Consider the following 15,462-nt stretch of genomic DNA (forward strand, 5'->3'; position numbering starts at 1 on the left):
GTCCCTGGCAAGTAATAAGTGCCCAATAAATGTGTCTCACCCCCACCATGAATAATTAAATGAGCATATAAATGCATATGGGTTCCCTACATTTTATTATATTGTGATTAAGTCTTCACAATAATCCATTTCACTAACAAAAGTTGCATTTATTTCCTTTTAAAACTATCCTCCTATCTGCCCACTATGCATCTATAAGCCATTTTACAACACTGAAATATTATCTCTTAATTTAGTAACTTTCTGAATTCCTGCATGGTCCAAGGTGTCTGGGTAACCAAACCAAAAAGAAAAGCAGAACTATAAATGTGTTTAATTCCCTCCTTTCCTCGGGCTCTAGATGAATAACTGCTTGGTAAAACAGCTTTGAAAATTTCAGCCCCTGTTTATAGAATGGGAATTGAAGTTTTTATGCTGTTAATATCCATAAACTAGGTTCATCCTTAAATGCCCCAAGAAAATGACGCAAATGATTAATACATGAAGACCAAAGAGGCAATGTTTGTGATCAAGGAGTGGTCCCTTCAAGAAAGAGTGATGAGTTTACATCAAGGCACTTTATGCCATGCCTCGCTACACTCTGTTGGATTGCATTTATGTCAGCGGTTAAGGCAAAAATAGTTCTCAACTGGGCAGTGTGAAATGGGGGCTGTCCGCTGCAACTTTGACAATATAAATGCAACACTGAAATGAAATTTCAGTTATAACCAATACATCAGACAGATCTGGCGCAACACTAAAAATAGTGGACCTACAACACAGAATCAGTGTTAAGGACAAGAAGCTATGTGTATGAGAGAGCACCGGTACCCGCCTCCTGAACGCCAGTGTGGCCTCCTGGGAGAAGAGTAGGACCGAGGTGTCTACATGCCTCTCTATGATATGTAGAAAAGTGAGATGGGATTTGGAAGACTCTGGACCTCTTCTAGGTACTACCGAAGTCACTTATGACTTTAACTGGGTCGCTTAGCCTCTCAGTGTGTTCACCATGAAACGGGATGCGGTTATTCTCTCAACAGCGCTGGTTACTGAAATTAAGGGAGAGCTCATCAGAACTTACTATTCTAAAAATGTTTGGGGCTCAACGTGGCTGCTGCAACCCCCGTGTAGCTTCAAAGCTGCTCTCTATTCTGTTTATTCCATTCCATTTATTTATTCCTTCAGAATTGGCTATGAAAACGGCCTCTCTTGGAGTAGGGCATAAACTGCTGGCTTCTCACAGAGGCGCACTGTCCACTCCGTTCTTTCTTCCCTTTGCCTTCGTTAAATAAATGCGTCCTGAGCGCCTACCACGCCTAGGCCCTCTGCTACGTTTTGAAAATGCACTCCCTGTCCTTAGAGATGTGTATTGCTTGTGCACAGGCCAAAGACACCCACTGCTCAGAAGCTTCTATTGCCACATAGTCATTTTACTTCCAAATTTTAAGTGGGAAAATTGTCTTTATGGTTTTTCATACAATCGATTTAGTCTTTTTTTTTAAGTTTATTTATTTATTTTGAGAGAGAGAGAGAGCACGAGCAGGGGAGGGGCAGAGAGAAGGGGGGGGAGAGACAGAGAATCCCAAGCAGGCTCTGCACTAACAGTGCAGAGCCTGACATGGGGCTTGAACCCACGAACTGAGAGATCACGACCTGAGCCAAAGCCAAGAGTTGGATGCTTAACCGACTGAGCCACCCAGGCGCCCCTGCAATAGACTTATTCTTAAAAGTTGATATACGTAGGGGAGGAGAGTAGGGAGATGGACAAAATGGGTGAAGGGGAGTGGGAGATACAGGCTTCCATTATGGAATGAGTAAGTCACGGGAACAAAAGGGACAGCATAGAGGATATAGTCGATGGTATTGTAATAGCATTGCATGGTGACAGGTGGTGGGTGGCCGCACTTGTGGTGAGCATAGCATAACAAATAGACCTGTCGAACCACTGTATTTTGCACTTAAACTAACGTAACGCTGTGTGTCAACTATACCTCCGTTTTTAAAAATTTAAAGAAAAAAAATTGATATACACAAAAGCGTAGTTTAACTATAAAGGAGAGTATCCATGTAGAAACTAATCCTATGATATATTCTTTTTTTTTAAAGTTGGCACTTAGCTGCTTAATCTTTGAATACACTTTGAATACACTTCGAAGTGTATTCAGGTACACACAAGTACAACATATTTTATTCATATGAAGAGTCATTTAAAATTATGCTTTTTGATGGTGTTATACATGTATTAAGCATTACATTTAATACCAACAATGGAAACTACCCCAAAACCCCCACAAGAACGGCCTGACTTTTAGCCAGCGGTAAGCTGAAGCGGTTTATGGAAGCTACCAGTATGATGCTATTCCTGGATGAAGACGGAGATGTGACACATAAGCTTGTCAGACATGTTTGTCAGCCTGTCTATGGAGCTACAGCTCCATTTATGCAACTTATCGCCATAGTGAGTTTGTGTCTCCTCATGGAAAATACTCATATTTTCCCAAATGAGAAAACAGAATTTACTTTAAAGAAAAAAAAAAAAAAAGGCCAGGGGCACCTGAGTGGCTCAGTTGGTTAAGCACCTGACTGCAGTCCAGGCCATGATCTCACATTGCATGAGTTCGAGCCCCACATTAGGCTCTGTGCTGCCTGCCAGCTTGGAGCCTGCTTTGGATTCTATGCCTCCCTGTCTCTGCTCCTCCTCCTGCTCGTGCTCTCTCTCTCAAAAATAAATAAGAATTTTTAAAAAGGCCAGAATCCGTGTTTATTGTTATGAAATAGTAAACTCCTGAGGCCTCACACAGTTCCTGACGTATACAAGGTGCTTATTTTTTTTATGTTATTATTATTATATATATATATATATTTTTTTTTTGAGAGAGAGAGAAAGAGAGCAGGGAAGGGGCAGAGAGAGACAAAGAGAGAATCCCAAGCAGACTCTGCTCTCCAAGTGCAGAGCCCAATGCGGGGCTCAATCCCACCAACTGTGAGCTCGTGACCTGCACCAAAATCAAGAGTTGGAGGCTTAACCGACTGAGCCACCCAGGCGCCCCTACACGGTGCTTATTTAATCCCTCTCTTTGTTGAGTGAATGAATAAGGAGTCCATCAGAAACAATCTTCTACTATCTTCTACTAACAACTGTTCACTCCAGAAAATGAGCCTTTGAAGGAGACAATGAATATAGATGTTTAAGCAAAGGCCTTTGTGTGAGCCAAAGATACACTAACTTGAAAAATGATTAAGAGCAAGCCTCAGAGCCTAGACCACCCCACTCCTGGATTCTCTTGACCTCTCTGTACCATGTTCTTATCTATTAAACGGTGCACTTGCTCCCTACTTGATAGCATGGTTGACAAGATTAAATGAGTTGGTATACGCAGAGTGCCTAGAACTGATTATGAACCCTAACAAGTGTTCATTATTATGATGATTGCTATTTATCTTACATATAGAGCCTCATGAAATATTTTAACTCAAGCTGTACCGCACACAATTACGGCACTTGGGTAGGAAACCAAGGGATGCTGTTCTCAAACACACGCAGGTACTGTTAGTGAAACTGAGGCAATGCAGGGCTTTATTGACGTATCTCACTATCTTTATACAAAGTCCTCATCCATCTTTACCTTGTGAAAACCTGAGTGGTAAGAGGCAGGCCCTCATCTCGGGACGCATTCCACCGGCGCCTTTTACACTTGGCTTAAGCCTCACTCTTCATACCTAATTGACTGAGAAATGAGCCTCTCTGACTTTGGATGTGGTGAGCAGTTTTAGACTAATTTTCTTCAGTTCCTGATGAGACATTCATAGCACATTAACATCAGGCATTACTTTTATTGATGTTATTGCTGTAACATGGAACAATTTATTATAGCAAATAAAGTGGAACAGCCTCGCAGAAGAATGGGGTATAGGACAACATCCTAAAACTCTGACAGCTCAGCCAATCAGATGCCAGAGCGCGAACCCTCTAACACGGCCCGGCTGCCTTCCAAGCCAGAGAGCCCCGGCTGCCTGTCATGCGCGGTTGTCAGTCAAGTCACGTTGATATGGGTGTTTTCTTTTGCTGTTTTACTACAGTTTGTATCTAGTTTGTACCAGGCATGGAGATAAGCAATTTATGTGTGTTCTTACATTATTAATCCTCAAAGTGGCCCTGTGGCGTCAATGCCCATTTTCTAGAATAGAAAGGCTCAGCTGGGTAACCTGCCCAAGACCCAGAACTCATCAGGGCCACACGGGATTCAAACCCATTCTGTCTGACTTCACATGGGTTTTGCTGCCACACCACCACCCATCGCTGCCTCCACCTGATTGATGACCCTTCCCGCATCCTATATCAGAAACGCAAAAGACAGCGTTTTGTGGGTGGAGTTAATTTGTTGGCTTTCTTTTTTAGTTGAGACTGAATTGTTTTCAGGAACAAAGCCTTGCTTTTTTTATTTATAAAATCGTAAAGCAGCCTTTATGACAAGCACAACAAATCTGTCATTTTCCCCTTAAGTCTTAAACGTATTTAAAGAGAATGGCTCAAGTTTTTTGCCAACTTTGCAATAAAAATTCTACTCACTGCTCCATTTCAAATCAAATAACTTGTTTTACTTGCCAGGTATCATATATACAGTTGCAAGTAAAGCTGAATGAGTGTGTGTGTGTGTGTGTGTGTGTGTGTCCAGTGTAGTTTGGACACGTTTCTACTCCCTTTGTGCAAAGTACCTTGACTAGCAGAGTAAGATCCATGAATAGCTAGTTATTATAGAATGTTCTTGGGATGCTTTGTTGAGTCATATTTAATTAGCTCCAGAATTCACAGAGCCTGGAGCCTGTTTCCGATTCTGTGTCTCCCTCTCTCTCTGCCCCTCCCCCGTTCATGCTCTGTCTCTCTCTGTCCCAAAAATAAATAAAAACGTTGAAAAAAAAAAAATTTAAAAAAAATTAGCTCCAGAATTCAGAAGATTTTACCTGTCTTCTAATATAGACAAAAATTTTTAAACAAAAGACAGCGTCATTTTCTACCTCTTCCGACAACTGTTTGAGAAGCAAAGAATGCGTGTTCACTTTAAGAGTCAGTTCTGATAGTGAAGGATGACTAGTGGGTTTAAATCTCCAGAGGTCAAAAGATGATAGCTTGAACGCTGGCATTTAGCTCTGTTCCCACCCCATACCGTTTTTAAATGACAGTATAAGATTTTTCAAAAGGCACAAACCCAAAAGGAGAAGGGGAAAATAGTTAACGGCAACCAAATTTGTTTTTTGGGTTTTTAAATATATTTTTTTAATGTTTATTTATCTTTGAGAGGGAGAGAGAGAGAGACAGAGCATGAGTGGCAGAAGGGCAGAGAGAGAGAGACACACAGAATCCAAAGCAGGCTCCAGGCTCTGAGCTGTCAGCACAGAGCCGGAAGTCAGATGCTCAACGGACTGAGCCACTCAGGCGCCCCAACAGCAACCAAATTTGGAAGTGGCAGAGAAGATGGAGCAAGATGAATTTATAGAAGCAGAAGGGAAAGCTGACAGGGAACCTGGTTTGCATTCAAAACTCCCAACAAAAGCAAGACAGTGGAGTCAGGAACTTCCAGCAGTGAGAGTGATGGTAGAGGGGAGACAGGAGGAATGGTGGGAAGTCTGTTAATTATTCCTAGATGCCTTCCCCCAGCCAGCACAGCCAGAACCTAGGTCCATTCTCTGGAAAGCATGACATGGAGGGTCTCCGGACAAGAGAGCCCAGCTGAGTGTAGCAGTACCACTCTAAAAACAGGTGAGGGGAAAGTGTATATACCGACTATATATAGGGAAAGTGTATATACCGAATATATATAGGGAAAGTGTATATACCTAAGACTGCCAGCCTTCTTCCCCTCCGAAGGCTCAAACAAGCCAGGCGGCCAGGCTTAATACCCTCAAAGTGGGAGAAAGAATCAGGGCCATGTGACCCAAAGAAACAGCCTGGCCTGAACTATCCAGGGAAGACCACAGGTACACCCAGCTTTCAAACAGCCTTTTAGGGGTGCTCTCCTTAATGTGAACAGACAGCTATGAAAAAGCAGACACCTGAGGAAAGAATCTAATATGCAAGACTGTAACCAGAAACAAAAAAGAAAAACAGAAGCTGCACATTCAGGAAGGAGAAAACTTTAACAAGGAAAAAGCTCTCATTAACATTAGTGACAACCTGTGATGTTGTATCCTTGGGAGGCAGGAGACGATTACTAATATAACATAACACACTGAGGGGGACAAAGAGCTCTCGGAGCATAATGTGGCAGAAATTAAAATATTGGAAAATGAAGCTGAGGGAAAAGTCCAGAAATGAGAACAAAACAAATAAATGAGGAATCTACACTACAGAAGAATTATTCAGGCTGAGTCCAAACGACACAAAATCCAAAGAATAGCCATTACAGAATGAAAGAGGGGAGAAGTAAACTAAGTGTTATTAGTTTACTAATGTCATTAGTGTTAAGAAATAAACTAAAGCACATTAAACATTTTAAGCGTTTATTTGAGCAAAAATAGGTTCAAGTCAGGGAGTGCCAAACTGGAAGTGGTTAGGGGCACTCTACCCACAGGAGCCTGGGGAGGACACATAAAGGAAGTGCAGATACAAAGAAAGGAGATTATTGGTTGGATGTAGCCGAAAGCCCAGTTGGCTGTTTGTGATTGGTTTTCCTTAGCTTTTTGATTGTGTAACCTTAAGACATTGACAGGCTGAGATTTTGGTTTGCTTCTATAGGCCAGCACAGCATTAGAGCCACCTCAGTCTAATGGCCTCCATGTTTAATAAGTGTAACAAAAGTCAAGAGAACATCTATCTGGGTTCGCAGGGTCTGTGGGAAGGAAGTTCCCAAGATCTGGGTAGCAACCCTAGGAAGCAAACAGCCCAGACAGGTTGTGAACCTTTGCTAGAATCCCTCATCTGATTATATAGTGTATATAGTATATATAGTATATATATATACATATATATGTAGTATATATAATATATAGTATATATATAGTATATATAGTATATAGCGTGTATATATATAGTATACATAATATATAGTATATACATAGTATATATAGTATATATAGTATACTATATATAATAGTATATATGTACTATACATATATAGTATATATAGTATATATTGTATAATATATATAGTATATATATATATATATATATAGTGTGTGTGTGTATATATATATATGTTTAGTTGTTTAATGTTTATTTGTTTTTGAGAGAGAGAGACAGGAGCATGAGCAGGGGAAGGGCAGAGAGAGGGAGACACAGAATCCGAAGCAGGCTCCAGGCTCCGAGCTGTCAGCCCAGAGCCTGATGCGGGGCTCGAACCCACAAATCGTGAGATCATGACCTGAGCCGAAGTCTGATGCTTAAACGACTAAACCACCCACGTACCCCTGATTTTACATATTAAGAGGAGCTTTATATAATCTGGGAAATCTGAGGAGTTGGATTCATGATAAAGCCAAGAAAACTAAGCAAACAAAGACACCAAGACAACAGACGACTACAGGGAAAACATGTCCTATGAAAAGGCATGGTATGCGACATGACTTGTCTGTGAGTACTGTTTACATAGTCTGAGGAAAATACCGATCTTATGAAAAATTAAGACAAAACTGTGTTGGAAGAATGGGGGGAGCCCACAGGACAAGCAACATATATGAGTGTGGTGTTGGTATAGAGCGGGAGAGAACGAACTCCCCATCTTTCATAATAGAAGGTCAATGACTAGCCCTGAAACGTAATGAAATAGTAACAGTTGTATGTTACTTACCAATAGAGCAACAGCCAAAAGTTGCACCTGGGGAAGTCGGAAGTAAAGGGCTGCTCTTGCAGAAATCTGACACGTATAATTTTGATATAAAAAGTAAAAAATAGAAACGCAGATTTTTGAGAAGCAACAGAGTAGGTAGTGTCCTCTTGAGGATCAAGAATGTACGTCTGTGGGCAGCATGGAAATGTCGGTCATTGTCATGTTATACAAACAGGTACTTGTGATTTAGGATAAAATTTCTAGGGACCTCCCCTTGTTGGATTGCGAAACAGCTGTCATTGCTCTTTCTCTTTTGTCCCAGGCTTTTAGTTCTGCACATGTGACCAATTGATACTGAGATTTCAAGCCCTTGTGAGAGCATTTTGGCGTTTTCAGAACTTTAATAACCATGTGTTACCCTTGTTTGCTAGGCCACACCCCTGACCCATTTAGTGTAACCTCCCCACCATATGATGTGCTTGTATGACCTTCCCAGTTGGAATCACTTGGCGGAAAAGAGAGCTTCGTGCCTAAGAACTTCATGAGATTTAACCGGCCCTGCCTCTCCTTGCTATCCAACTTCTCTGGGGTTTCATGGCCAGTGGCCAGAGCAGAGCTATCTAACTCAGAGTTGGTGTTCAATAAGTATGTTTTAAACAAATGATCCTGTGGAGATCTCCAATCAAATTGGAAGCACTGAGTGCTGGTGTATTCTCATTCAAAGGGTCACAAATTCCGAAGCCCTCAGGGGTGAGGCAAGTCAGTGAATGAGACCCATCCAAGTGAGGACAGTGACAAATGGGAAATTGCAGGCTCCATCCAAGGGAGGAGTTGGAACATGTCCAGTGTTGATAGATAATCATTAGAGTGAACGCTCACGTCCACTTGCTTATGCACTGGTCCAGTCGCTTTAATGTAAAAACTCAATCCTTATAAAAAAAAAAAAAAAAAAAAAAACACCCTCTAGGTAAGTACTGTTATTATTCCTCATCACCATTTTGACATGAGAATACTAAGGTACCTAAAGACTATGTCCTCAACTGCACATTGCTAATAAGTGGTACGGCCAGGATTTTAAACCCAAGCATCTGGCTGCCAACTCTTGGCTCTTAATCACTATACCATATTGCCTCCCTAATTTTTTTAAATTTTTTTTTAAAAATTTTTTTTAACGTTTATTTATTTTTGAGACAGAGAGAGACAGAGCATGAATAGGGGAGGGGCAGAGAGAGAGGGAGACACAGAATCTGAAACGGGCTCCAGGCTCTGAGCTGTCAGCACAGAGCCTGACGCGGGGCTCGAACTCACGGACCGTGAGATCATGACCTGAGCCGAAGTCGGACGCTTGACCGACCGAGCCACCCAGGTGCCCCTTAAATTTTTTAAAATATTTATTTTTTTAAGTAATCTCTACACCCAACATGTGGCTCAAACGCACATAACCCCGAGATCGAGAGTCACACGCTCTTCTGACTGAGCCTGCCAAGTGCTCTGCCTTCCTAAATTTTTAAAAGAAGTTACACATGAAATCTACTAACTTTTAAATGCTGGCAACTAATCTAGCTTTTTAAAGCATCACAAGGCAAGCAAAGGATGCTTGGTTTGTGACTTCTTCTCAAAGAGTGGAGAATTAAAACATGGTACAGTAAAACCTTGGTTTGTGAGCATAATTCATTCCGGAAACATGCTTGTAATCCAAAGCACTTGTATATCAAAGCGAATTTTCCCATAAAAAATAATGGAAACTCAGATGATTCGTTCCACAACCCCAAAATATTCATATAAAAATGACTACAGTACTGTAATATAATACCAAATAGTAAAGAAAATACAAAATATAAAGAAAAATAAACAAATTAACCTGCAATTACCTTTGAAAACCTTCGTGGCTGGTGTGAGGGGAGACAAGAGAGAGGAGGGTTATTGTGTAGGACGACTTTCACTATCACTAGCAGAATCATTGCTATCTGTTGGCTCAATGGGACCTTTTTCTTTCCATGCAACTTTAACAAGGAAGCTATCCGATGACCTAGAATGAAGCAAAACATTCCTAAGCTTACTCTTGAATGGGAAAGTAAAGGACTGTCCATAGTTGCTTTGAAATGACAAAAAAATACACTCGTGCCAGTTGTGGGCACCTTCCAACGTTCTGAAAAATCACTGCTATCTGCCAAACACCGCAGCCTGAGACCAAGCATCCGAGCATGGGAGGTGATCACCCATAATCCTGCAGCAAGAGAGAGAGAGAGAGAGAGAACCACCATTGGCTCACTTGTGATCACCTGACGTTCGGTGTCACATCCTACTCGAATTGTGAGACATCGCCCGTTTATCAAGTTAAAACGTATTAGAAATGTGTGCTCGTCTTGCAGAACACTCGCGGAACAAGTTACTCACAATCCAAGGTTTTACTATACTAGGGTGTGCAAACAATGACTGGGCTCCCAGAGCCACATTCATTTAATATGCCTGCTAGGCATAGTAGTGACGGTGACAGGAGCTCGTACAGATTTGGACCCACTTCTGGGTTCGGCTCTATGACTCCAGTGAGCCTCTACCCTGATGAATTTTGCAAGCCTCAGCTATGGTCTTGGTTAAAAGAAAAAGAGAAGAATCTAGTAAACATGAGAATGGCCACCATATGTGCCTACACACCATGATGACTTTCAAGCCTCTCTGCAAAGCTGTGTGGGTTTGTCCAGGAGGTCCCAGTGCTAGTTTCCTCTGCTGCAAAGATGACAGAGATGGGTTTGGTGTAGTTTGTTGTCTCCACTATTGTTTCATATCAGACCATTTCAGTGGAACATGGATTTTATTAAAAACCAAGGGAAACATTGAATGCTCTACGATGTTACTACAGCTCAGCAAAATACAGTGTAAATTCATCGGCAGATGCTAGAAAAGTTGTATTTTCTGGTGATAACAAAGTTTTTGTTTTTGTGCCCTATGCCCAAAACAATTTGCAGTTGTGAAATATGACATGTGTAAAAATGCTCAATATTTCTATTTCTCTAGCGGAATTATATCAGATCATTGAGTGGAGGTTTAAATTATGAATTAATTGTAGTGAATAGAATGTTTTGCATACTTTGCTAGAAGCTAAGAGTAACGATTGAATGAAGTCCCATTAACATTTACTATGGACTAATTTAGACAGCGGGTAAGGTATTGGTATATGTGTTTGCTTTTTTTTCAATGTTGTGTTGAGATATTAAACCATCTGTTCCTGAGTATAAACATTTTCCTGGGATTCAGATGGGATTATGGGATCTGATATGGTTCTATGATTATTATGGGGTGATCAGCCTGTTTATAATAAAATCTTACTTTAGGGGCCTTTTAATGATCCTTAAAAGGAAATCACAACATACCTCAAACTGGTAAAACCTCTTCTCTCGGAGGCGAATTGTTGTTTTTTTTTAAATGTCGGTATGGGTTATTTTAATTATCAGTCTCCTACATTAAATGTAAACCTTCTAGATCAAGCTGGTATTTTTGTACTTATGTGAGCTGTAGTTCATTTTCAGGATTAAATCTAAGGTAGACTCAATACCAAATGTATTGAGTCTCATCAAATGGAAACATCCCTAAGAGAAGTTATAAAGCCCAAAACTGACCACTGTGCAGGATAATGGAATAATCTGTAAACTCGATAAAAGGTACATGTATATATTTAGAATATGCATATGTATAAACATGTAATTAAGTCACACCAAATATTGACTATTCTCAGTAAAACAAAATAGTCACATTCCAGAACATTTCAGAGCATTCTAGGTGTGAATGTGTGAGCAAAATTTTAAGATTTACTGTCTATCTAGCAAAAGATTTCCTTCTGAAAAAAAGAAGAACTTTAAATCAGTGAATCTCATCCACTTTCCAGCCCCATCCACTGGAGTAATATGGCATGGTCCCATAAAAAGTGCTGTCTCCTCACCAAAAAGAAGGGAAGGGAGAAGGGAGCCCATGTGAATACCCCTAAGGGGAGCCCCCAGTTGTGTCTGATACTCTCCAGTTGGGGTGCTCACCTTTCACCTTTCTCTTGGGAATCACAGGTTGAAATAGATTGAAACCTGATGGGAAGTTCTGCAGTTGCTTTCTCCAACTGCAAATTTAAAATGACTTTGTTTTGGGGCTCCTGGGTGGCTCAGATGGTTAAGCGTCCAACTTTGGCTCAGGTCATGATCTCACGGGTCATGAGTTCAAGCCCCGTGTTGGGCTCTGTGCTGACAAGCTCGGAGCCTAGAGCCTGCAATGGATTCCATGTCTCCCTCTCTCTGCCCTTTCCCCAGCCCACACTCTGTCTCTCTCTCTCTGTCTCTCTCAAAAATAAACAGTAAAAAAAATTTTTTAATGGCTTGGCTTTTGTTTTTAAGTTTGTAAATACTTCAACACAAATACCTTTATATCAAGAAGGTGTAATGTGCACATTTTCTAATCTGTTTGCTGAGCAGCTTTGCTTTGCATACAAACTGTACCTGCATTAACCATTGCTACAAACTGGAAATGTACAGTGTGGGTGAATCATGGGTATAAAGATGTGACTATTCTAAATCTATTATTACAGCACCATCCAGCAGAAAACCAGGAGATCCCCTTGTCATATCAGATATCAAGAAAGGCAGTGTGGCACACAGGTAAGGAAAATGAATTTTCTGGTTCATTCCAAGGCATTTCTTTTTTTTCTTTTTCCTCTTTTTTAAGTAAACTCTATCCCCAATGTGGGGCTCGAACTCATGACCCCAAGATCAAGAGTCACATGCTCTAACGACTGAGGCAGCTGGGTGTAAGGCTTCCTTAATTAAAGTAGAAGTGACCCTTTCCACACCCAAGGTAGACCTTCCTAATGAATCATTTTCCAGACAGCCACTATTAATTGATTATATTCAACATTTCTCATGCAATGACTGTGTAGCTCTCCCACCTTATTTATTTATTTTTGTACCCACTGTAGACAATAATCATCTGAAAATATTTGTTAGGGTCCTTCCCGAATCTATCATAGGCTCTCCTTCACTGACTATCTTCATTTTCCAGCTAAGAAACTGGAAGTGGTCCTACTCGTGGTCCCAATTATAAAACACCCCACATAGAGATAATAGCTTGTGGGAGAGCTTTGTGAGATGCCCAAATGTCCTCCCTAGCCAAGCCAGATCCCTGAGCCTAGAACAGTGTCCTATTTGGCCCATATACCTTTAAACTCAGGGAGTCTCAAACTTTCAGTGTCACAGATCAAAATATTTTTAAATGTTTGGGAATATTTATATAAGACTTAACTTTCTATTGTCCAATTAAGATTAAAAAAAAAAAAAGAAACCCTTCTATTATCACAGTCATTTCATTAAAGAAATACTCTAATGCTCAAAAAGCAGGAAGGACATTGTACGGGTTTAGGTATATCGGGATAGGCTCAGATGCCATGACAGGGAGGCTCATAAACAGACTGGGTCAAACAAGACTGCACTGTATCTCATGTGACAGCTGGGAGGCAGGCAGGCAGTGCAGGACTAGGGCAGCAATCCTGCCATCCTCACCAGCTTGCTCCCGTCATTGCGGCTTTCTAGCCATGAAAGGGAAGTGAGAGTGGTGTCGAGGGAGTCTGGGACATGCATCTTCAAGGAGCGACCCAGAAGAAGAGAGAGGAAATTCGATGCAGGAAAGCAGTTAGCAATCTCTGCCACAGACATAATGCATGAAAGATAGTCCTTCCCAAAACATAACCTTCCTTACAAATATGTATGTGTGTGCATATATGCACAAACACGTATCCATTCTCATTATTTTTCTTATTTCATGATGGACCTTAAATATTTTCAACAGACCTGCAGAGGTCCATGGCCAGTGTGAGACTCTCAGTGGCCACCTCGCAGATAGGTAGCATCAGATTCACCCTTTCTCCCAATGGCAGCCACAGTGTGTTTCCCGGGACAGGTGGAAAGGGCAGGGACACCAAGACTCTGACATCCACTAAGTCTCGCCCACCATCTCTCAGCCCTCTCCTAGTACCTGGAATTGCCCAGGAAGAAAAAGGAGTGCACCGATGCGGAGAAGCACGAGGACTCCCAGTGTCTGTAAACCCTGCCCCTTCACCTCCCTTCCTGGGAAACTTAGAATTCCTGAGGGAAGCTTATATAGCTGTCCTCGACGACTTGAAGAAACCACTTAAGAAAAATGTTTTTAATACTCTGAAATTTGGTGTCATGGCAGCCATCCAAAACAAGACTGGAAAAAAAGGGATTTGTTCATAAAATGCAATTTAAAAATAGCTGGAGGACGTCTTTCCCTCTAAAGACTGCCATTACTGCCACACTTTTCTTAATGCCTCTTAAATGACCAGGGTAAGTGCTCATTCATCATGTGTCGCTGTGCATTTACTAACAGGACTGGCACCCTGGAACTGGGGGATAAATTACTTGCGATAGATAACATCCGGCTGGACAACTGTTCTATGGAAGATGCGGTTCAGATCCTCCAGCAATGTGAAGACTTGGTGAAGCTCAAAATCCGCAAAGATGAAGATAATTCAGGTATTGATAGCCTTCTTAGTTACGACTGACTTCTCTAACTGCCCGTCTGTCACAAAAGATATGACATCTTGATGTTTTACATGCGACAGCTGGCTAGTGACTTTGCAGTAGTCTTACATAGTTAAAGGGGTCTTTCAATTGTGTGTTAAGAGGGTACTATGAATTTTCAATAGGGGGGCTTTTAAATTGTACAGTTAAGATGTTTATTATACAACATTATTGCTGCTGTATCAAAGCAATGTTTAAAAATGAAAACTAGGGGCGCCTGGGTGGCGCAGTCGGTTAAGCGTCCGACTTCAGCCAGGTCACGATCTCGCGGTCCGTGAGTTCGAGCCCCGCGTCAGGCTCTGGGCTGATGGCTCAGAGCTTGGAGCGTGTTTCCGATTCTGTGTCTCCCTCTCTCTCTGCCCCTCCCCGTTCATGCTCTGTCTCTCTCTGTCCCAAAAATAAATAAACGTTGAAAAAAAAATTTTTTTTAAATGAAAACTAAAGCATCACCCAATACTACCCTAACACAATGGAACTAGTCATTTTCTAGTTGATATTTGTATTACATAATCAGTGTGTGTTACACCTTCATAAGCACATTACCCACTTTTCAAACACTTAATATCTACCATTGTCTGTAATTTATTTATCATTTTTCTCTTCTTACTTAGATGGCTTCCAGTTATTGTAGATAGTACAATCACAGACATCTTTACGTATGGATATCTTTACTCAACTCTTCTTCTTCTTTTGAGTTATTCCCTTAGGAAATATTTTTAGAAGTAGAACGGCTGAGTAAGAGTAAAAAGGAACTTCTCATGATTCCTGATGGGTCTTGTATCATATTGTTTTCTTTTTTTTTCTTTAATTATTTTTAATTCTCAAGTTACTTAATATACAGTGTAGTCTTGGCTTCAAGAGTAGAGCCCAGTGATTCATCTCTTACATATAACACCCAGTGTTCATCTCAACAAGCACCCTCCTTATTGCCCATCACCCACTTACCCCACCCCACCCCCCAACAACCCTCAGTTTGTTCTCTGTATTTAAGAATCTCTTATAAGGGCACCTGGGTGGCTCAGTCAGTTAAGCATCAGACTTCGGCTCAGGTCATGATCTCACAGTTCATGGACTCGAGCTCCACGTCGGGCTCTGTGTTGACAGCTCAGAGCCTGGAGCCTGCTTTGGATTCTGTGTCTCCCTCT

General features: G+C 41.2%; 1 protein-coding gene across 1 annotated transcript in view; it reads left to right on the plus strand.

Annotated features, from left to right (window-relative positions):
• Positions 1–15,462, plus strand: part of GRIP1 (glutamate receptor interacting protein 1) — a 412,883-nt gene that overhangs the window by 335,491 nt on the left and 61,930 nt on the right. Inside the window, exons 14-17 of the mRNA XM_040490428.1 lie at positions 2,292–2,437; positions 8,239–8,387; positions 12,281–12,379; positions 14,124–14,269. Coding sequence (XP_040346362.1) covers positions 2,292–2,437; positions 8,239–8,387; positions 12,281–12,379; positions 14,124–14,269 — 540 coding nt within the window. The remainder of the gene's footprint in view (positions 1–2,291; positions 2,438–8,238; positions 8,388–12,280; positions 12,380–14,123; positions 14,270–15,462) is intronic.

The sequence above is a fragment of the Herpailurus yagouaroundi genome, unplaced genomic scaffold, assembly GCF_014898765.1.
Source record: "Herpailurus yagouaroundi ecotype Mexico unplaced genomic scaffold, PumYag 182, whole genome shotgun sequence".
Lineage (NCBI taxonomy): Eukaryota > Metazoa > Chordata > Mammalia > Carnivora > Felidae > Herpailurus > Herpailurus yagouaroundi.